At 42.3% G+C, this 22,626-nt stretch overlaps 1 protein-coding gene across 4 annotated transcripts in view; it reads left to right on the top strand.

Moving 5' to 3' along the window:
• Positions 1-22,626, top strand: part of LOC101474079 (syntaxin-1A) — an 81,746-nt gene that overhangs the window by 21,436 nt on the left and 37,684 nt on the right. For all 4 annotated transcript variants that reach the window (XR_013092963.1, XM_076873239.1, XM_076873236.1 and 1 more), the window contains exon 3: positions 13,677-13,776. Coding sequence is in view for 3 of the 4 variants with exons in the window: in XM_076873239.1 (XP_076729354.1) it covers positions 13,677-13,776 (100 nt within the window). In the remaining variant the exon portion in view is untranslated. The remainder of the gene's footprint in view (positions 1-13,676; positions 13,777-22,626) is intronic.

Genomic DNA, 22,626 nt, shown 5'->3' with positions numbered 1-22,626 from the left:
ATTATGCAGTTTTTGGCTGATCCACCGCTTTTCTCACGATCATCCTCCTGTTATCTTTCCCCTGATGTCCTTTGACAGCTCTTTGATCGTGTCCAGGGTGGTAGAGAGGCTGGAATGCAAGAAACTGATTCTGTGCACAGATGCGCTTTATACAGATAGAAGTTGAGATCAGGAGTCTCTCAACAATACTGATTGTAGTCTTTAGATTATCGTCAATATTCTGTCTCTCTTCATTAAAATAAAATTACCATAGAAATTAGACTGTTCACTTCTTTGCACGTTTGCAAACTTACAAGTTCATCAGAGAATAAAATAATAATTTTCCACAGCGTAAATTTCTTTTCACATACATTTGGGAGCGTGTTCCCAGTGCGTGCCATGCACGTTTGCTGAGAGTACAAGCTGAACATCATTATAGCTCTCAGAGGGAGGGCCTCGTTTCAGCATGGCAGCAGTTGACATCTCCGCCCCAGAGAGAGGGAGACCCACTGGGAATCATCATTCATATGGTGCCAGGCCTGTTTTTACCCGGTGACGGCGTTCACTATGAGAACAGTAGTGTAATTTTTTTATTACTTGTGTTGTTGGCAGTTATATTTCTTGTATTATATGCGCCACTACTTTCATTTTCTAAAACACCTGGGATTTGCCTTTGAAGTATTTAAATCACCATTGCAAATGCTGCTACAAAGGTGGGCGAGGTTGAATGGCATTTAGCAGCATTTTTGAGTTACGAAAAAGGTCTGGCAACCAGCACTTTGATACGTGAGCTTTCAAAGCGCCGTGAGACAACAAACACATCGCCAAAAAGCCGCAATCATCAGTGACTGAGCTGAAAGGAGATCAATCAAAACGTCTGTATAGATATTTAATATTTCAGCACAGACAAGCGTCAAAAAGGAGAAGAAGCAGCCTTCTTTACCGACGTGTGATGGAAATATTGTTTTTATCATCACAATATTGTTGTTAAGTCATCAAAAGCACTAATTCATGCAACTGGGCAGCATATAGATGTGAGTTGATTAAATGTGCTCAGTGACTGCCTGTGATTGTTTAACACACTCCACCTCTCCACTAGGGATGGGTACCGGTGTCCGGTGCTGTGGTGTTTCGACAGAAGAACGGAGACGGCTTGGTTTGTAATGGAACGTATATATTCAGCAGTAGTTCGCCATTTTACATCTCACCATACACTTCACTTCTTCTCTCCTTCCATCATCCTTAGTCACAGAGCCCCCTACTGGTAACTGAGTATATGTTCATATTCAGTCCCCCTTGTAAGCAACCCTTCACCATCTTAGCAGTGTATGTAAACACAACATCTCTCCTCATTCTCACAGAATTCTACTACCTCAGTATTACTTAGCATGGCAACATTACTATTTGCACAGAACATTATCAGTAGTAAACTTTGCAACCAGACAGCATTTTCAATACCTATTTCACTTATAACATTACTGGGTGTTTGAACTATACCCGTGATCTTAACATACAATCTTGTTCTGGTGCCTAAATCGTCCTTTATAATGAATACTTGTACCGTTAAGGTTACTGTAGTAACTTAACAACCTTAAGTCACAAAACTCACAAATAAATCACAGTAAATCAATCCTCTATTATACTTGGACCTCAGAACTAGCAGTATGGAACTTAACATTAGCACCCAACAGCTCAAGCGTGTTTTTTTCACTTTTTTTTCTTTTCATTTTTTTTTTTTAAACTCATTTCATAACATAATCCTTGGTCCAAGCTGGTAACTGTCTCGGTCTGTTAGGAACAGAAGGTCTTTTAGGAGTTTCTCTTGTGTTATTTTCAACCTCGTCACCAGCCTGCAACGGCTCAGCATTCTCTGCGCGGCAGAGTGAGAGACAGGCTGCATTCCATCTCTTTCCATCACTCAAGATGAAGGTGCTCAGTCCAGTCTGTTGCTGCACTGACAGTGGATCAGTGAACTGTCTCTCTCCCTTCCCCACTCGGAAAGGTTTACGTATCCGCACCCTGTCACCGACCACAAGCTGGGGAGGTTTTGCCCCCCTCTTTGCATCAGTGTAGCGTTTACTCTTACGTTGCTGGTGAGAGACTCTGGCCCTGCATTGGTCATACTGTCCTGTGTCTTTGGGAAACGGCAGGACATTTAGCTTTGTTCTCATGGGTCTCCCTCTGAGAAGCTGGAACGGAGCTGCTCCAGTCGTTGCATGAGCTGTAGCACGGTAATTCTGTAGCATCTCTGTCACGGCGGGCTTCCACAGCTTCTGGGACACCTGTGCAGCCTGAACACAGTCCTTCAGCACTCTGTTGAATCTTTCAACACACCCGTTCGCTTGAGGGTGATACACACTTGTTCTGATGTGCTTGATGCCCCTTTCCGTCAGGAAATCAGCAAAGGCAGATGAAGTGAATTGTGGTCCATTATCTGTGGTAAGCTCACAAGGGTTTCCCTCCCGTGAAAAAACTGAAGACAAGAACCTAATCACAGTGTCTGTAGTAGCTGATGAAGTAAAGGCTACTTCTGGCCATTTGCTGAAGTAATCGACCAGTGTGATGGCAAACCTGCAGTCCTGCGACCCGCGGTCAAAAGGTCCAACAATGTCAACGGCCACATGCTGAAAGGGACCATCTGGAAACTGAACCGGCTGTAAGGGAGTAGGAGCAGTTTTGGCCGTTTTGTCACACAATTGACAGACTGAGCACGATGACAGAATCGCATGGACTTGAGTATCCATGCATGGCCACCAGTAAAGCTCTCTGAGCCGCTGCTTTGTGCGAACTATGCCCTGGTGACCTTCGTGTGCGAGGCATATCACCTTTTCCCGCAGGGACCTTGGGACCACCAGACGTGTCCCCCAGAAAACCAACGGTGATTCCACAGCAAGTTCATGTCGCACCAGGAAATACGGCTGTATCTCAGGTGGGAGAGACCTTTTCACCTTAGGCCAGCCTGAGCGGATAACCTGTTGCAGCAGAGAAAGGTCAGGGCAGTCCTCACATTCAGCTTTAAAATCCGTCAACGGTGTCGCTGTCAAGAGAGGAGAAACTTCAGCTATCTCCAAGAGAAGGTCTTTTTCAGCATCAATGTCAGTGCTGGAGTACATCAGGGGAACCCGTGAGAGGCAGTCTGCGATGACATTCTGAACACCAGGACGGTACTGCACATCATACTGAAAACACATCAGCCTTGCAGACCATCGTGCGATTCTCATGCCCGCTCTGTTCATACCTTTGGTGCTGAGAAGGGTAGTAAGAGCTTGGTGGTCAGTACGAAGTGTGAATCTGCGGCCCCATACATATGTACGCCATCTTTCCACCGCCCAGACACAGGCTAACGCCTCCTTTTCTGTGGTGGAGTACTTTCTTTCAGCAGGAGACAGTGTTCGGGAGGCGAACGCCACAACCCGCTCCACTTGATCTGGATGTAACTGTGTCAACACAGCGCCTAGCCCATAGTCTGATGCGTCTGTGGTGATAAAAGCAGGTAAGTCAGGGTCATAGACGGCAAGTGCGGGACTTTCCAGAAGGAGTTTTTTCAGGTTACTGAAGCTCTCATGTGCTGCCTCGTTCCACTGGAGTTCGACTTTCATGTCTGTTTTCAGCAACTGTCGCAGTGGTTCCACCAGTGTAGCATAATCTGGAATAAATTTACTGAACCAGGATGACAAACCCAGGAACGAGCGCAATGCAGCCATATCCTTTGGAGCAGGAGCCTCAGCAATAGTAGTAAGGTGATGTTGGCTTGGACGTAGGCCTTCCTTTGAGATTACATGGCCCAGGAATGTGATGTGTGACTGGCAGAAGGAACTTTTCCCAGCATTAATCTGCAGGCCGACATCTCTGAGACGTTGGAGAACAGCTTGCAGGCGTGTATCATGCACCTCCTTTGATGTTCCGTAGACGATGATGTCATCCAAGTAGTTGCGAACACCAGGCAGATCTTTCAGGACCGTTTGCATCATTTTCTGGAACGCCGAAGGTGCTGATGCTAGGCCAAATGGGACACGTGTGAACTGGAACAGTCCCTCATGAGTGATGAAAGCAGTCAGCTTGCGGCTCTCCGGATGCAAAGGTAATTGGTGGTATGCTGAGCTGAGGTCAATCTGGCTGTAGTGAGTGGCACCTGCCAAGTCAGAAAACAGATCCTCCATATGAGGAAGAGGATGGCAGTCAGCAATAATGCTCTTATTGGGTTCACGAAGGTCAACACACAGTCTCAACTCCTTTTTTCGCTTTCTGGCCACGACCAAAGGACTCACCCACTCAGCTGCATCGATCCTTTCAATTATGCCAGCTTTGAGTAAGCGAGAGAGTTCTGCTGACACCTCTGTACGTACACTTAATGGCAGGCGTCTCAGCTTTTGGCGTACAGGCCGCACATTGTTGTTTACCTGTACTTTATGGATGAACCCTTTAACACATCCAAGTTGAGCTGGTGGAATAGGATCAACATTGTACACAGCAGACTTCTGGTTAGACGAATCCGGCTCATCTGCAGTTTCACCCTGAATACGGTCCACTTTGCCTCCGACGATGCAGACGTTCAGTGCTCTAATGAGGTCGAGGCCTAATAGCGGGGAACCAGCTTTGACAATGTAGAAGGAAGCAGGAACTTTTTCATTCTGTGCATGCAGTGCAACTGATGCAGGCAGACAACCCATCACAGCCAACTCATCTTTAGCATAAGTAACTAGTTTGACTTTAGGTCGCACCAGTGAACAGTCTGCAAAATACTGTCTGTAGATAGTTTCTGGCAGAATAGACACAGAAGCTCCAGTGTCTACTATCAGCTCTACTGTCTTAGAGCCACCTTGTACAGTTTCAATGTCGACAGTGCAGGTAAGCTTATCTTGAATAGCTGCCATCATTTTAGCATCTTGCACGCACAGTACTGCCAATTCTGGAACCACTACTTCTCTCACTTCACTGACTGACGACTTACATACCTTGGCAAAATGTCCCTTTTTCCCGCAGTTATTGCATTTTGAAGAAGCAGCCGGGCAGTTTTTATCATTAGCTAAGTGCTTGTGAGAACCACACCTGAAGCACTTCCGCTGCTGCTGCTTTGAACCTCCCCGTTTGCGTTGGTCTGGAGTGCAGCCTTTAGCGGGGCGAGGTCCTCTCCTCTGGTGAGAGTGGGAATTTGCCGCGTCGACTGTCTGAACAGGCGCGGTCGGACACGAGCCGGGTGTGGAGAGTAGAGTAGCGTTTTTGACTGCTGCTTCTACCTGGCTCGCAATAGTTAGAGCCTTATCCAGTGTAAGTTCATCCTCCAGTAACAGTTTGTCTTTCACAGCGCTGAGATGAGCATTGGAGATCAACTGATCTCTTATCATTTCACTTTCCATTTGTCCAAAGTAGAGCTGGGCGATAGAACGATAACGATATGTATCGCGATATAACTTTTACTCGATAGAGAAATTAAGCTATCGCGATAGACCTCGCCGCTCTTGTCCTCAAAAAAAAAAAAAAAAAAAAAAAAAGGTCAGCCAATCCAAATTAAGTAACGCGGAGCCGAACCAATCACAGCTGCAGAGTCACGTCGCGTGACTTGTTACCGTATAGCACAAGTGCCAAGCCGCACGTGTGTTTGTTTGGGAAGCAGCCAGCGGGTAATGGAGGAAATGAGTGTGCCGACTAGAAAAATCAACCGAGCGTGACCGAAGAGAAAACAGATGATGGTTCCAATGCCGGAGAGATTGTCGAACGGAAGAGCTAAAGAAGTTCCGTAGTGTGAAGGTATTTCGGCTATTTCAAGTCTGACAAAAAAACAGAGTAGCGTGCACTGTAAATTGTGCCGAAAGCAAGTCTGGAAATACAATAAACTGGTGCATGCGTCACACTGTGCGCCACGTTATTGTTTCGGTGAAATGAATTTCTACAATACTGTTACTGTTAATTCTACTCTCTGCAGTGTTTAAATGCTTACATATACACACAGTTACTGTCCCTCCACACACACGACTCGGTTCTGCTTCTATGCCCCAGCTTTGTTTACTTTTTCCCACCGAGGCTTCTAGACTTCTGATTGGCCAGCATTTCGGCACGGTTAGGAATCTAGCGCCACCTGCTGCTTTGGCATGTTCATAGCAGCGTTTTCCTTCATTTCTGCCTTTATGTGTGGACGGGATTATTTTTTAAAACGAAAACGGAAAATCTCAGTTTTCAAAAATACCCGTGTACGTGTGGACGTAGCCTCAGTCTCTGACTGGAAGCGCTAATTCGTCATTCGGCTTTTGTCAGACTAAAGTAACTGTTAAAACTGTTTGAAAAGCTAAGCTATACAACAAGGAGAGATTGAGAATTTCCTTTTAGTTCTCAGTTTATTTGATATTGACAAAAGTTAGTCAGTTTTGTCTGTTCTTCTGTAAAACAAACTAAGATTTATTTTTAGAATTAATATTTTGTTTCTAAGTGGAATTGACAATTTAGTAGTCTGTTTTGTTTGTTCTATTTTGAAACTTAAACGCTTTAGCGGCTGCCTTTTGTGTAGTTTGCAATATTTGCCTTTATTTATCTGAAAAAGTCATGTTCCTTAAGTACATCTACCCTGTCGAACTTATTATGGGGAATAAATATTTAAATAAAAACAAGCTGCTGATTATTTCACATTTTACTTGTGAGCAACGGCACATTTAAATCTTACAAATATAGTTATTTGGCTTATATCGTGATAGATATCGTTATCGCCTGAAATGAAAAAAAAACATATCGTGATATGAAAAAATCTCATATCGCCCAGCTCTAGTCCAAAGTTACAAGATGAAGCTAATGCTCTCAGAGCCACCACATACTGAGAAACAGTCTCATCCGCTCGTTGCATACGCTGTCTGAATGTATGACGGCACGCCACGACATTCACTTTCGGCACAAAGTGCTTCTCCAGTGTGCTCATGGCGTCAGCATATGTATCACCTTGCTCCGGTAACGTGTAGAATAACCGCTGTCCCTCCGGGCCCAAGCAGTGTAGCAAAACAGCGCGTTTCCTAGCATCCGGCCATGCGTCTCCCGTGGCATTGATTACTAGCATGTAATTGTCGAATATTTTCCGCCATGTAGTAAATGGAATCGGCGGCTCACCTACATGTGGAAGAAAAGATGGTGGACTCGGAACTGATGCACTCATCCTCGTCGCCAATTTGTGGTGTTTCGACAGAAGAACGGAGACGGCTTGGTTTGTAGTAGTTCGCCATTTTACATCTCACCATACACTTCACTTCTTCTCTCCTTCCATCAGCCTTAGTCACAGAGCCCCCTACTGGTAACTGAGTATATGTTCATATTCAGTCCCCCTTGTAAGCAACCCTTCACCATCTTAGCAGTGTATGTAAACACAACAGGTGCCATGATGGCACCGGTTCTGACATAAACGGTAGTAACCAGACCGAAAAGCAGCGCACATTTCGGTGCTTTATTTCGGTGCTTTTTTTTCCTGAGCTGTGATACACTTTAGATTCTAGCCAATCATTTTACGTTTCCGAGGATAGTAGGCGGGGCCAGGTACGTACGTTCTGTTAGAGCAGAGCTACAGATTAAAAATGTCCAAGGCGAAGCGGTCAAAAGTCTGGCTGTACTTCACAGCAAAATATGCAAACTCAGCAGCCTGCAACAAGTGCTTTAAGCTGATACTGTGATACTGTCAAAGGAGGTAACACCAAGAATCCGATGAAACACCTGGCGACGCATAGCGTTTTTTTTAAAAGCCCAGAAATGCGCCGTATTTGATAGCTTGCTGCGAGACCTCACACCGAGCACATCTACTGCGGGTGGGTTGCCTGTTATGCAACATCCCCCAAAAACACGAAGAGGAGAGTCCTGGCCCCTAGCCCTGCCAGTGTAGCAGAAATGATGACGGATGATGGTGGCAGCAGCAGCAGCCGTTCTTCTCTGCGTGAGTAGCTAATTTACATTGAGTAGGCTAACCACGTTATTACATTAATGCATGTAAGGTGAACTAGCAAACATCATCATAGCTACATGCGGCTGTCTTCTTGTTTGATGGCAGATACTCCCTTCACCCTGGCTAAAAAGGCTAAAATGACCAAAGAAAAAGTGGAAAACAGTTAAACATGAGAGGTTTAGGACAAAGTTTGTGTTTTTTCCATTGTTTAAGCACTGCTTCCAGCCAAGAGTGATACCATGTATGCCCCATAGCTGCAGAAAAGGCTAACATTGTTATATTTTTACAAAAAACAGCTGAACATGAGAGGTTTTTGGACCAATTTTGTGTTCTCCATTCTTTAAGCACCGGTTTGAGCACCGTTTGAGCACCGGCACCGTTTCAAAAGTACCGATTAGGCACCGGTATCAGATAAAACCTAAACAATACCCATCCCTACTCTCCACCCACTTCCAGCATTAGCTTTTAGATTTCTCCATCAACCATAACTTCATGTAAATTTAAATGTGGTGAAGTGCACACCCTGCCAGATGTTTGAGCTTAGTAACAAGTTTGTGTTAAACTGGCTCAGTTTTGGAGAAACTCGGCAGCAGAGGCAATCAAAAAGCACCTTATAGTATGTAAATATTGATAATAAATGAGTAATTAGTCTGTGAATACCTCTTCTGACTGTGTGCGTATCCTCGGAAAACCTTTTCTTGCTTGGAGTCATCTGATCACAGGTCAATCAAACAGGCCACCTCAGCTGCTTCTGTCCACAGTCTTATTATTTTATTCATGAGCCAAAGAATGGGCAAGAGACGAAATGCAGATTAACCAGAAAATCGGGAGCTTGTCTACTACAGTGGTCTCTCAAATGGAGCAAAAATGTTAATGCGCACAGAGTGGGGAAGTTATGCTTGTAGTAGTTGGCTCGGCATCGGCTGCTTCATTCATTCTTCACCATTAGTGGCTCATTCATGTGCTTCGCGGCTATCAGATGACTACTAATGTGTTATCTTGTTACTGCAGCAGGTCCCTCAGGTGCTTTAACCACTTAAAGTTTTTAGTTTTTTCTTTTTTAAATTCAAGGTTGATCGGACTCTGGGAGCAAGAGAACCCACACAGGCACTGCACGGAAACCAGGAAAAGGACTAAGGATAAACTGGAACCAGTGACCACCAGAATGAATGGTCTCTGGTGGCTCTGCCATGCTAATCTTTTCTGGCATGCACTTTTCTACCAGGGAATGATTACTTTAAATCATTCAGGATTTTGGAGGCAATTACCTTCATGCTGCGATGAAACATTCATGTCCCCATCAACAGGGCAAGAAGGGACACTCAATAATTTGACTGTGAAAATGTTGTTAATCATGTCTTCAAAACATTGAAGATTTTAGACTGACATGTCCAAGTGTTTGTACCCCTCTCCTCAAAGCAAAAAAGGAGGAAATGGTTTTGGAAAAATGTCGTTCAGTGCCAGAATCAATGCTTAGTCACTGTGCAGACTCATGCTCAAAACGTATGCTCTCTTTTTTCCCTTGTTTTTCTGAGTCTGAGCTGTGGCCACCTTTTAAAACATTCCCTGTTATTAAGATCACAGGTGGCTAAGGTGGCAGTGGCAATATTTGGTGCACATGCTAGTATACGGTGAAGGGGGGGGACGACACAATAGAAGAGCACCATCTAAAACAGGAAGAGAATCATCAATCGGCTTGTGACTCAGCAATCTGGCACATCTGGTACAGCTGTCCATTTTGTTTAAAAGCTTATCTAATGTTCCGATGTTGCCTATCAAGGGTGTCATGGCATTGGAGGCTGGGCACTAGCGAAGCAGGTAGATGGCCCATCACAGTAAGAGTTTTTCTGTTCAGTTCAGAATCACCAGTTTTTGTTTTTTGTTGTTGTTGATTTTTTTTTTTTTTGTGGAAAGCGAAGCACTGGACAAAGCCCACACAGGCCCAGGGAGATCATGGATTTGAACCAACAACCTTCATTGTGTAAAATGACAGTGCTAAGCAGTGCACCAATGTGCTGCCCCGTTGAATGCAAAATATGAAACAATTTTGGTATCTCTCAGCTACGCCTGTACGTCAGCAACCAGAACAACACATTTTTATATTTAAAAAGAAAGTGCAGAGAGTTTTCTATTCTTTCTTTCTTCAGCTGCGAAATCTAAAACTCCTGAATCTGAGGTTTGACAGTCAGTACAGAGGTAATCCAGGGTATAGCTTCAAAAAGTCTGTAATTATGGGATGTTTTAGCTCCGGAGGATCGCTGCAGGCTGCAGCCATTTCGCTCACATTTGTCTCATTTATGTTCTTCTGCTGCTTCCCGCTTCTGACAGACTGTCTGTATCCCTGATATAGAAACACAGCCCTCTTTATCTGTCTGTAATTTTCAGTCTGTCTCAAGTGAAGAAATGAAGGAGGCAGAGTTTGACTGAAACATGTAGACAGAGGGATCCACAGAGAGCGGTTTGACACTGAGCTAAAAGCTTCAGGGAGTGTGAGAGTGGCAGAGTCGTTAGGAGAAGTTAGACAGCAAGACCAGAGAGGAAGAACGGGTATCAATATGTGACAGAGAGATGTAGATGGTGAGTGGAGCAGAAGAAGAGCAGGCGCGGTCAGGCTTCCACCCCGACTGGGTGTGTTAATTAAGCTTTCACTAGTGATCTGCAGGGATAACGGACAGTGGAAATACCACTGTGACCTTGAGTCACACTGTAAACACTGAGTGTGCATATTGATTTTATGTTGTGGAATTTTTGTAAAGATGAATGTAGCCACCTATGGTCATGCTTAGTATCTATCTGTGTGCATGCCTGTTTATGCGATTACTATGCGATTATGTAACAGTCACTGAAACTGCCCACCCCACATGTCACACAATGAAAATTGTAACTAAAAGAATTGCTTATATTTCCGTAATCTTTATTAGTGCTGTTGAAATAGTGGCTACACAGAGAAGTTCTAATTAGTTTAATTAGAAAATTAATTTAGGATCTGCTTCATGTGATGTGGCTCGTCTTTGAAGCTCATTAGCCCGGACATGCGTTCACAATAAAGTGATTAAAAAGCTCTATTTTTTACATTTAAGTAGCGTTTTTACTTTGTTGATTATGAAAATCTGCAGTGCAGTTTTTCTCTGCAAGCTTTTTCTGATACGTGCTTTTATAAATGTTTACAGTACTGTGCAAAAGTCTTGAGCCACTCCTTTCTTTATATTTTGCTTCCGAGGAGATGGGTTTGCCTTAAAGAATAGTTTTCAGGCTTTCTGAAGTTTTTCAAGGTCTTTCTTTAGACATAATCTGCTCCTCACTTATTTTCAGTCAAGTCCTTGTATCTGATCATCTTCATAGGAATATTTTTTTCCTTTCTTTTTTTTGGTTGTATGCCAAACCACAACGGAAGTCTCAAGGTATGAAGCAGTGTTGTGTATAAAAATAACTTGGGAAAGAGCCAATTTTAAATGATATCTTTATACTCTTTGTTACTAGCAGCCTGTACAAAAATGCATCACTTGTTCTCATTTGTTTAGTTGAATCTATGAAAAATACAAAAGACAAATGTTTGACAGTGTTTTGTTTTTTTTTTGTTTTTTTTCCCCCAGTAAATTTCAGAAATACTTTATTAATCCAAAGGATTAATAAAGGATTATATCCAAAAGAGCAGTTACTGAAAACTTCTTTTCCACATTGTGTGGCTTTTAGAAAACTGAGGTCTATATGTATCCAGGAGGTCATGAGAGAAATGCAACAGTGAGCGCTTACAGCCATCTGCAAAACACGGTGGAGGCTCCGTCCTGGTGGTGTCAAGATGAACTTTGGAATGACTTTTAGGAAGGTGAAGAGCTACTTGATTATGAGTAAACTCTTATGTAATACAACTCAAGTTTAGCTGAATTGTTTTGCTTTATGTTCTGTGTTTCCATATATGTTTGCATGCTTCTCCTATTTCTCATTCTACTAAAGAAACATAGAGACGTGATGGGTGGCTCAAGACTTGCACAGTATGTGAATCATTAGACTCCTGCTATAAAGTAATCATTTCTTATGTATTCACAACAGCAAGTGTGTGAATACATTTGTATGCAATATGTTGAGGCTTTAATCTGCTTTGGCGTTGTCTGAGTATCAGATCGTTTAGATGGATGCAAACACTACTCTAAGACGCAACTAAATCTAAATTGTGATGCTGTAGAAAGAGTTTAATTTGAAGATCTAAAGATGGATAGTAGATGAGGCTGATATTTGAAATTATGAACAATTTTGAAAAAAATGTTTTTAAATATGGATAATTCGAAGAAAATAAGTGCCTAACAGTGAGCTAAAAAAGAAAAGGCAGAGAAAAGATCCTCATCTTCAGCTATTTGTCAAAAAATGTCTTACTTTTCTTACATTGTGCAACAGAGCCCATTTATGCTTCACCTGATGATGCAAGAATGAAGTGAGCCAAAGCAAGAAAGACTCGCTGTGGCCTCGAGGCTCCTAATCATTCTCCTTACCAGATAAAAATGAGACTTTTACACTAGAATAACTTAAAACTAATGAATTACTGCAATATCCAGCTGGGATTAAGGCTGCTTAACATGACATTTGTACAAGACACAGAGAATAATAACAAATGTCTTCGGTCAAAAAGTCACAAGCAGTTGCAAAACTACCCTCAAAGTACGTGTATCAGTTTGTTTTTACACATCTGTGGGCTTTTTAGCCTCATCTGATCATGTTTTTCTCTCATACCAATAAAATTTATCTGATGCCTTATAAGAGCAGAGAGATGTGCCATGACTCACTAACGTGTGATTTCTAAACCGAGGCAGCTTAAAGTGGTTTCATCTTCTACTCTCTTTGGCGTCCTTCCTTTCTCCAGTCCTTTCTCACTCTCTTACATCTTTAACTTTTGCTCTCTTTCCCCCATGACGTTTAACTCTGCATTCACCTAAGCGACCCACCCACGGTGTCTGGTCTCTCTCCCAGTTGTCTTTCAGAGCCAATTATGTTATTAAAAAACAGAGCCAATCAGAAGCCAATTAAAGAGATAACTGGCGAATAATCACCGGGGCTGAGAAGGGGAAATCTCAGGTTTGTAGTAGAGCTGTGAAAACTGACAGAGGAAAAGTGGAATTAGAGTTAAAAAGCCAAGCCAGAGAGATGTGCAAGGAAATGACCGGAATGACATGGGATAGGCTGGCCTGTAGCAGAGCAGGTGTAAAGGAGGAGAAAATGATCAGCAGTTTGATGGACTGAGATGAAAGTAAAGATTGATGAAGTCACTGACAGATGTGACCCGCTGATTTTCCGGCTGTCACCGAGAGCCAGAGACGGCACAGCTGGCTGCCAGGCAGCAGGAAGTATAGGCGAGAGGTGAAGGGGTAGAATATCAGTCCTGAACCTCAGTGGACTTCAAAGGAGGAGATGAATATGATGCACTTCAAGGATCAGTTTTTGTCAGTGTGCTTAATGACTGGGTTAAAGGCATTCATTTCCATTTATTTGCTGTCGATAGCACTCGTGTATCTGTAAGATACGTAGGAGGCAGCAGCGGGTTACTGGGAAAACTTTTCCTAGCTCACTTATCAGTCTGTAGTACAAACAAGCCAGATCTTGAAATCTGTGTCAGAATTAAACAGGGTATAAATAAGAGAATCCTCCAGTTTTGCATGGAGAAATGATGACTGAGGCTGGATGAACTTGGAAAAACTTTCATATTTGTGGTCTTCACAGCATCTGCCAGGTGAGTCACAGGTGCTTCCTGCTACGGAGCAGATCTAAAGCACCTTTTTGTGTCTCGCTCTCTTGACAGGTGGAAGAGATCCGGGGTTTTATCGAATCGCTGGCAGAGAAAGTTGAAGAGGTGAAGAGGAAGCACAGCGCCATCCTTGCCTCACCCAACCCAGATGAGAGTAAGGCTCTTTTTTCTGTTCTGTTTTCTAGTGTTTAGCTCTTTAAAATGACATACTCAGGGTAACTCTTGCCTCAGAAATACTGTACTTTTGTTCTGATGGGACTCGACTGCCTTAGGAGTTTCCATTCAGGTGAAACTATAACTTATATTCTTTTAACCAAAGTCCTAATTCATCCAGAATTTGAATGGGTTTTTATTAATCATATCCACAGTTTTATTTCTCACTTGTTAAACTTGGGGCGATCGTGGCTCAAGAGTTGGGAGTTCACCTTGTAATCGGAAGGTTGCCGGTTCGAGCCCCGGCTTGGACAGTCTTGGTCGTTGTGTCCTTGGGCAAGACACTTCACCCGTTGCCTACTGGTGGTGGTCAGAGGGCCCGGTGGCGCCAGTGTCCGGCAGCCTCGCCTCTGTCAGTGCGCCCCAGGGTGGCTGTGGCTACAATGTAGCTTGCCATCACCAGTGTGTGAATGTGTGCGTGAATGGGTGGATGACTGGATATGTAAAGCGCTTTGGGGTCCTTAGGGACTAGTAAAGCGCTATATAAATACAGGCCATTTACCATTTACCATTTGTTACCTACCGCCCAAAATCATAAAATAAGAGATGCCACCACTAGAGCAAGTTTAATGATTTAAAAAAGGGGCCTACAACAAAGTAAAAGGATAAGGCCATGTGCAGTACCAACCACACTGATGTAAACTAACATTAATGGGGAAATAACCATCAAAAGAAATGGAGAATATACCAGTGCAGAGACACACGATACGCCCGACCACAGGGCTAGGTAGAGACCGCTTGTGCAAAACCATCCTCAGATCTCAATCTAGCTTTGAAGGCTTAAAAACAACCTTAACAAATCACTAAATGTTGTGTTGGTTTTAATTTCTTTCTTTACCCATCGATTTGTTGCTCCCTTATTTCCAGAAAGAGTGATTCGCCATGACTTGATTTCTTGATTCATTCAGCCGAGGTTACTACGACTGACCCCTTGTTTTCACCTATCACTGTTTAATGATAACATCAATGTTTAATACTGCAGTGATTCAGTAATGAGTCAGAGAAGCTTTTAATGGAAAGGAGAAAGAGAAGAAAGCCAAAAGTCACAGTTTGCCGTCTAATGTACGACGGCAGCCAAAAGCAGGATAATCGTCGCAGAATCCGCTGAACAAAGAGAAGAAAAATGACTGTGTCATTTAAAAGAAATTGAGGAAATAAAGAAAAATTTGTCAGAAAGAGCAAGAAAGGCTGTGTGCAGACTGGAGACTTCAGTAGAAGTCAGAGGACCTTGAAAATGTTTCAAAGCGCTCCACCAATCCGTCCTCTCTCTGCTTTTGGGGCATTTATACCCTCACGGTGAAATCTCTTACCTTCCCGTTTCTCCATTTTTCTCAGTTTTTCTGCTTTCTGTCTCCATCACTCTTTACTGCTACATTTTCCTTTTCAGCTGCTGTTAACCATATTTCATACTTCCCAGTTTCTCTGCTGTCTCTTTGCCCATTTGTGCCCCTCTTTACATTGCTTTTGTTCAGTCTGTGCTGGATACTCAATCCATCGTTCCTGCTGTCTTTTTGCTCCACAATCTCTCATCACCTCTTCTTCTCTCATTTTATATCAGGGCATTGATCTTGACCCTTGTTCACACAAGGGGGATGTTACTCATGCTAGTGACACCTCCTACTAATAATTTTCCTTTCCTCCTCACTTATTCCCTGCCTCCCCTCCCGCCTGCAAATATATCTATGTGCTTGCAGCAGCAGGCATCAGATGGGCCCTTTATCTATCCTGAGCGTGCAGATGGACGCACTGAGCGGAGCAGCAATGAGGAAAGGTGTTGCATTTATGATACAAATTCTCCTGCAGGTCATTTCCTGACTGAAATGACTGTGAATGAAATCAGAGCCGTGTGTGCGCCTTTGTGATAAATGCTAAAGAACCGTACATCAATCAACGATTGATGTAAATGTCAGGGTTGTTCATTACAGGTAGGTCGTTATGTTCTGTACTTTCTACCCGTTGCACTGTGACCACTGACGGCGACTGAAATAACCTGGAACGTACATTCAGGACGCTCATTCGTTTGCTGAGTAGGATTTTTATACCCTGTGTGTTTTTGTGCATATATTTACATATTACATATTACTGCTTTGGTTTGGCAGTAATTTCCCTACATCAGTGTTTCTTGTTACATTTCCTTACATTATCTGTTTCTGGGACCTGAGGCATGACTAAATTTAATAAGTAGTATGATAAGTAGGATGTTGAAGACTGATCTGCTAGGCGTGAGAAAAAAGAGGAAGACCACAGAGGTTCATGCATATAGTGAAGGAAGGTTGCTGTGGCAAATGTGGATGCTTTGCATAGGGTGAGATGTGGGCAGATGATCCACTGTGGCCACCCCTAAAGGGAACAGCTGATAGAAGAAGGAGCACTTAATCTCTTTAAACAGGCACTGGATAAAAATTCTCCACAAAGGAAGGAAAACATTTATGAAATTCAATTTCAAAACCACCTTCTGACAACAGTTTAGTGTTGGAGCAGCTTTTTAAATTAATCTGCATTCATAAAAATGCCCGTCACGTTAAACATGATGTGCTGCCGTGGATATCTGCTGGCTCAGAGTTTTGGACATTGTCCCTGGCTAAGTCTTCATATAATAGCTGGTGGGATCCCTAAATGATTAGCACTAAAATAACTAATAACATTTCCATGATAATAGATGCTAATCTTATGATGTGAAATGGATTTGTTTTGCTATTTCATGATCAGAAGCCACAGTCTTAGTAAAACTGAAACGTTGACCTAATGAGAAACTAATCTCAAAAAAGAGATTCAATTCATCCTGGTGGGAACACAATTGTTTTTTCCAATTTCATCGTTTATCTGTGCATTATAAGGTCTGCATGTGTATATGTGTGTGAGTGTGGTTGTGCGTGCCTGTGTGAAAACATCATTTTTTTTGTTTTGGCTGCTGTGGTTCTAATTGTGATTTTGACATTTCCCTGCTTCTGCTGGAGTGTGTCATCAAAAGTAATTGCACAGTGGCATTTCATTGTGAAATCTAATGCATGCAAGACCTACGCTCATTCACTGCTGTATCAAAAATGGAAAGTCTTGCTGATATTCACTGATTTTTTTTTTTTTCCTCCCCCGTGGTAAGATGAATCAGTTCTGCTTCTGAAGGTTCCTCCCATCAAATCAAACTTTACCTCCTTGCTGATGCATAATAGGCGAGTCTGTCCTTTTCTTATCCTCTTCTAGCACAAGTATTTTGCTACTCATCCAAGAATCTTGACTCTTAACTTCTGTTGCTTTTCCCCCCACATAAAAACGGGTGTTTACAGAGAAAATATCCAGTGAGCGGCAGTTCTGTGTGAAAATATCTTGTTGATGTCAGAGGAGAATGGCCAGAGTGTTTCAAGCTGACAGAAAGGTAGCAGTAACTCAAATAACCACCTGTTACAACCCAGGCATGCAGGAAAACATCTCTGAATGCAGAAGATGTCAAATCTTGAGGCAGATGGGCTACAGTATCAGAAGAATACACTGGGTGCTACTAGTGACACCTAAAAACAGGAAATTGAGGCAACAATTTGCACGGGCTCATCAAAAATGGAAAAATGTTGCCTGGTCTTTTGTGTCTCAGGTTCTCCAGCAACATTCAGATGGTTGGATTAGAATTTAAACAGCATGAAAGCATAAATCCATTGTGCCCTATGTCAACGGTTCTGGCCCTGTAGTGGTGTAAAGGTGTGGGGATATTGTCTTTAGTACCAGTTGAGCAGTGTTTAAACTCTACTAGTGTCCGATCATTGCTGCTACCATGTCCATCACTTGGTGACCACAGTGAACCCATCATCTGATCACTGCTTCCAACAGAATAACACACCATGTCGCAAAGGTTAAACAATCTAAAATTGGTTTCTTGGACATGATAATGACTTCACTGCGCTGCACTCAGATGGCCTCCACAGTCACCAGATCCGAATCCAATAGTGCAGCTTTGGGAGAGAATCACATCATGGGTGTGCAGCCAAAAAAAAAATCTGCAGGAACTATGTGATGCTCTTATGTCAACATGGAGCAAAATCTCTGATCACTGTTTCCAGCAGCTCATTTAATCTGCTTTGAAGAATTAAGGCATTTCTGAAAGTAAAAGTAAGGGCAAGGTGTACCTAATAAAGCGGCCTAAGCATTTAAATGGGAGTAGTGGGTTGTGCGTTATATTGAAAGAGAGAGAGAGGAAAAACACTGCCATATTTTTTTTTTTTATCCAGTCTGCTGCTACTGATGAAGTACTATATAATATGTAAGATTATTTACTTTTGTTTGTTTTAATAGAGATCTATTAATCTATTTGTGCTTCCACCATGGCTTCAAAAACATTTCACATCTCCCCAGGAGCTGCGCGCTTGGCCAGCTTCACAACCCCGAATCCCTCCTCTTCTTCCCCTTCTGCTTGCTGCAAACTTTCACTGCCCGAGATGTTTCCTCAAGAACTCCACAGGCGTAGAGCCTACATTCATACGCACACACATATTGTCATGCATGTAGCCTCTTTGCGGTGTTACTTTCGCCCCTGCATTACACATTATCCCATATCTCAGTTTATCCACCCCTCTGAATGAAGCACAGAAAATTACCTCAGGGGAATTGCCGTATGCTGTTTGTGTGCTTTTTTGTTTGTAGTTAATTATGTGTTTGTGTGGACGGTTTTCTGCAGCTGCGTAGAATAGAAGTTTCACAAATGATGATGGATTCTGTAATCATCTGTGTCATAATGTGTATTAAGCCCATATGTTCTCATGAGTGCATTCCTCTAATGCAGGAAGAGAAGCTGCAAATTTAAATTTAGAAACATTATTGATTTTTCCATTCACAATTAAATGATTGCATTATTTGTTTTAGCTTGTCGCACTGGCTGTTGGGCACAGCTTCTCATTTTTTGATCAGTGAGGCAGAATAACAACAAAAGGTCAGCGTTCATTACTTTTCCTACACAGTTGCATCCACGTCCTCCACACTCTGTTAGTCCCGGGAGAGTGTGAAATTTCTAGGATACAGTGAGGCATGCAGTTATTTTCAGTTGGGAGTATTCAGGTGTTTTTAAAGCACCTTTTTAATCCACATTAGGGTTTGTGACACTGAGACATTGTGGTTGTTATGGATGATAATCAGTAGCTTTCAGAGATTGTGTGTTTTCTAGTAACGCATTACTGCCCGCTGTGGAAACTGAAAGCCACCATTCATATGGTCTGCTGCTCGCTTCACTGCTGCTGAATGTTAAAGTGTGTTCACGAGCTGATAATAGATTACAGTTCATGTTTACAGAAGGTGTTTAGCTCGGCTGATGCTGAGCAGAGCTTGATTCTACTGTGCTTTGGCACATGGATGTGTTTGCTTGCTTTCCTTCTAATTTCTCGTGCCTCTTTATGCTGTGTGACAAGCTGCATGTATGCTGCTTTAATAAAAGTATTTACCCATTTAGTTTAAACATCAATTGAATTGAAACTTGTCAAATATAAGACCAGTTTTTGCAGCTCGACATTGTTTTCCATCGTAGGCTACGTGCAGTTCATTGTTACTGTTTTCATGGCTTGGTCAAGCCATTTTAAAAAAAAGGTCGTCCAAACAGCAGCATTAAATTAACTGAGTGATTTTATTAAATAATACTCAGAAAGTCAGTCAAATTGAAGGGAGATGCTTGGTCCAGGGAAAGTCCTGGCTAGTTGGAGACCCAACTAGGGCTACGTTCACACTGCAGGCGAAAGCGCATCAAATCCGATTTTTTTGACCCTATGCGACCCATATCTGATCATGCTATGACAGTGTGAACGGCGCAAATCCGATATTTTCAAATCCGATCTGGGTCACTTTCGTATGTGGTACTGAATCCGATACATATCCGATGTTTTAGAAAGCGACTGCTGTTTGAACGGTCAAATCGCATTAAATCCGTCTTTTACGTCACCGACACAAGACTGAAGCCAATTATCAGCGCCGGAGAAGCACCCGATACGACATCGCGAACGCTTCCTGGCCATCTAGCGTAGATGTCAGTGAAACTGTTGGGAAGACAACGTAAACATTTTATTTGTACTGTTTAATCTGCAGATTCTGACAGAAATCTGCAGCTATCCTTTGAAGCACCGCTCCTCTCTTAAACAGCAATAAGGATCATTATTAGGTTATTTACATTATTATGTAAATAACAAAACAACTTAAAGCAAAAATTGGGAAACGTGAAGTCCGAAGTCTTTATATTAAGGGCCATCAGTCAAACAATACTGTTGCTCTGGGTCTAAACAGAGCGCGTTGTGTGTGACATCTTCTTTTGCGCATGCGGGCCGCTTTGAGCGTTCACACTAGAGCACGTTTGCTGTCGCATTTTATTTGTAGTGTGAACGAGCAGTAAAAAAAAATCGGATTTGATCAAAAAATCGGAATTGAGCATTAAGACTTGCAGTGTGAACGTAGCCTAGCAGATCCTGAAACTACCAGTCACAACCCGATCCGTTAAACAAAGACGGTTACAAAAACAGTCGTAAAATTGACTTTGACATGCTGGGAAAATCCCTCAGCATTTTCTTTTTAACCTTTTATTCATTACATGTCAAGTATGTATAGCTTTGGAGAGGATGGCCAGTGCTTACTGTTCAGCATCTTGGACATAAATGATGGATTTTATTCATGTAGCAATTAGCAGCAGTGATTCATCATAAATGCAAAGGATTTTACACCCTAAATCAGTGCTAATGTTTCCTTCTCATTATCTGAATGGTTTAATTGCTGATTTTTAAACTGAGGCATGGATTGGATTATCCATGCCTCTCTCCTTACTGTACTTTACTACTAGCACCCATTTTAATTGCATCCACTTGTATTTGAAAAGACAAGAAGGAAAGTAGCTGATCTGCTCAGTTTTTAAGAGTTCAGAAAGCTGCACTAACCAGCTGTTAGACACAGAGCTCAAAAAGGAAAAAAAAACAAAACAATTTCAGGCTGGGTTTTTTTTAGCACTTGGCTTTTCAGGTGTCTGGGTTGTTGGGAATAGAAGTAAATCTCAAGATTACCAATCCTTCCATTATCTGTATGTGCTATCCTGTTGCAAAAATGGAGCACATTATGGATGACCACTGAACACACCTAGTTGGGAAAGTTGAAGACCATCCCAACCACGCCATTCACCACAGGGAGAATATATTCAAGCCATACTTAGATGACACAGGAAGCCACAAAGTGTTTGGACTCTGGGAGGAATCCTGAGCAGCGACTGTGTGCCAGGCCTGAAGAATGATTGATCCTAGTGCACTTAACATGCCTTCCTCATCTGTCCATTAAAACCATTTAAGACAGACAGCCTGGTGTAAGACCTTGAAGTGGTGCTCCACTAGTAAACAACTCTTAGCATCGAGGTTCATTATTGACCATGCAAAAGCGGTGGTGAATATTTTATCACAGATAGCAAAGTGATGTTAAAACTGATGCAAAGCTAGCAGAACACCAGCGAAGGGCCTTTAAATGTTTGTTTTCTCTTACATCTCCTGGCTGGAGAGTTTTGCATGAATCATAATTAGGGCTGAACGATATATCGCATTTGCGATAATATCGCGACATGATCAAGTGCAATTTTCTAACCGCAAAGGCTGCGATTATACTCTGGACATGTCCAAATTCATGGGCTGCATCCTCCTGAGGCCGCATTTGTAGACCGATTACGTCACAGCGACGCGCCGAAGGCTGTCCAAATTACTACCATATCCCAGAATTCATAGCGCGGCCCAGCCAAACTCCAGTTTCCAGCAATGGCGGCCGCTACTAAGTTTTAAAATTACTCATACTAATCTTTCAGGGTCACAAAATAAACTTTTAACATATTTTCAGGCGAGAAAGTAGTTGTGTAAACATCAAATATCTGCTCGGTTTATCAAGATATCCCATATTTGCAAAAGTGCTTCGACGTTTTCAGAGGCGTCTGTTACCCACCAGCTCGACAGCTAGCCGGGAGCTCGAGGGTTACTGATGCGGCCGAGAACGGCACAACTCCCGGCACATCATTTTCAGATCACCGCGGAGTTTCGCTGCTCGGGTTAAACGTAATATATAAGTCACTTAGACAACCTAAAAATGTTATTGTTGGGCTTTTTTCAGTGTTTTGTTTGTTCGTGAGTAAATCGGTTTGGCTGAGATTAAAGTTATTAGATTAGATAAAATAAAACTTTATTAATCCCCCGGGTGGGTTCCTCCTTGGTTTTCACACAGCTGACTAAACGTCAAACAGAAAACTTATTAAACAGAAGTATGAGACAGTCGAGAATTTACACCAGTGTCTGGTTATATTTTAGATAGCAAGAAGCAGACGGCCGAGTTTATTAAACTCCACCGAGACAGCGGTGACGCTAATCAGAACTAGCCTTCTGATTAGCTAATCAGAAGGCTAGACCGTCCAATTTCACGCCTTTAAACTTTAAAGGCGTGTTTGTGTGTGTGTTTATACAATTGCTATTATGTTTGCACTTTATGTGTAATGTTACTGACTGCAGAGATCAGTAAGATGTGTGTATTTTTTATTTATTAGTTTTATTTATTTAATATTATTTTTTAATTGAATGACTGTCTAGTAGTTCACAGATGTCGAAAAACTGAGTGTGGTAAAGCCACTGATTTTTTTTATGTATATTTCTGCAATCTGCACATTGTACTGACTTTCATTTTAATGTTTACACCAGGGTTCCTTGTCAGCACTTTATGCTCAGATGTTTGTAAGCTAAAAATAAACTATTGTGTATGTTCAAATATACTGTTGTGATTGAAGAAGTTAAATAAAAATGTCAGTCATCAATTCATGCAT

The sequence above is a fragment of the Maylandia zebra genome, linkage group LG14, assembly GCF_041146795.1.
Source record: "Maylandia zebra isolate NMK-2024a linkage group LG14, Mzebra_GT3a, whole genome shotgun sequence".
Classification (NCBI taxonomy): Eukaryota; Metazoa; Chordata; class Actinopteri; order Cichliformes; family Cichlidae; genus Maylandia; species Maylandia zebra.
The sequence above is the reverse complement of the archived record's forward strand: the minus strand, read 5'-3'. Positions and strand labels throughout refer to the sequence as shown.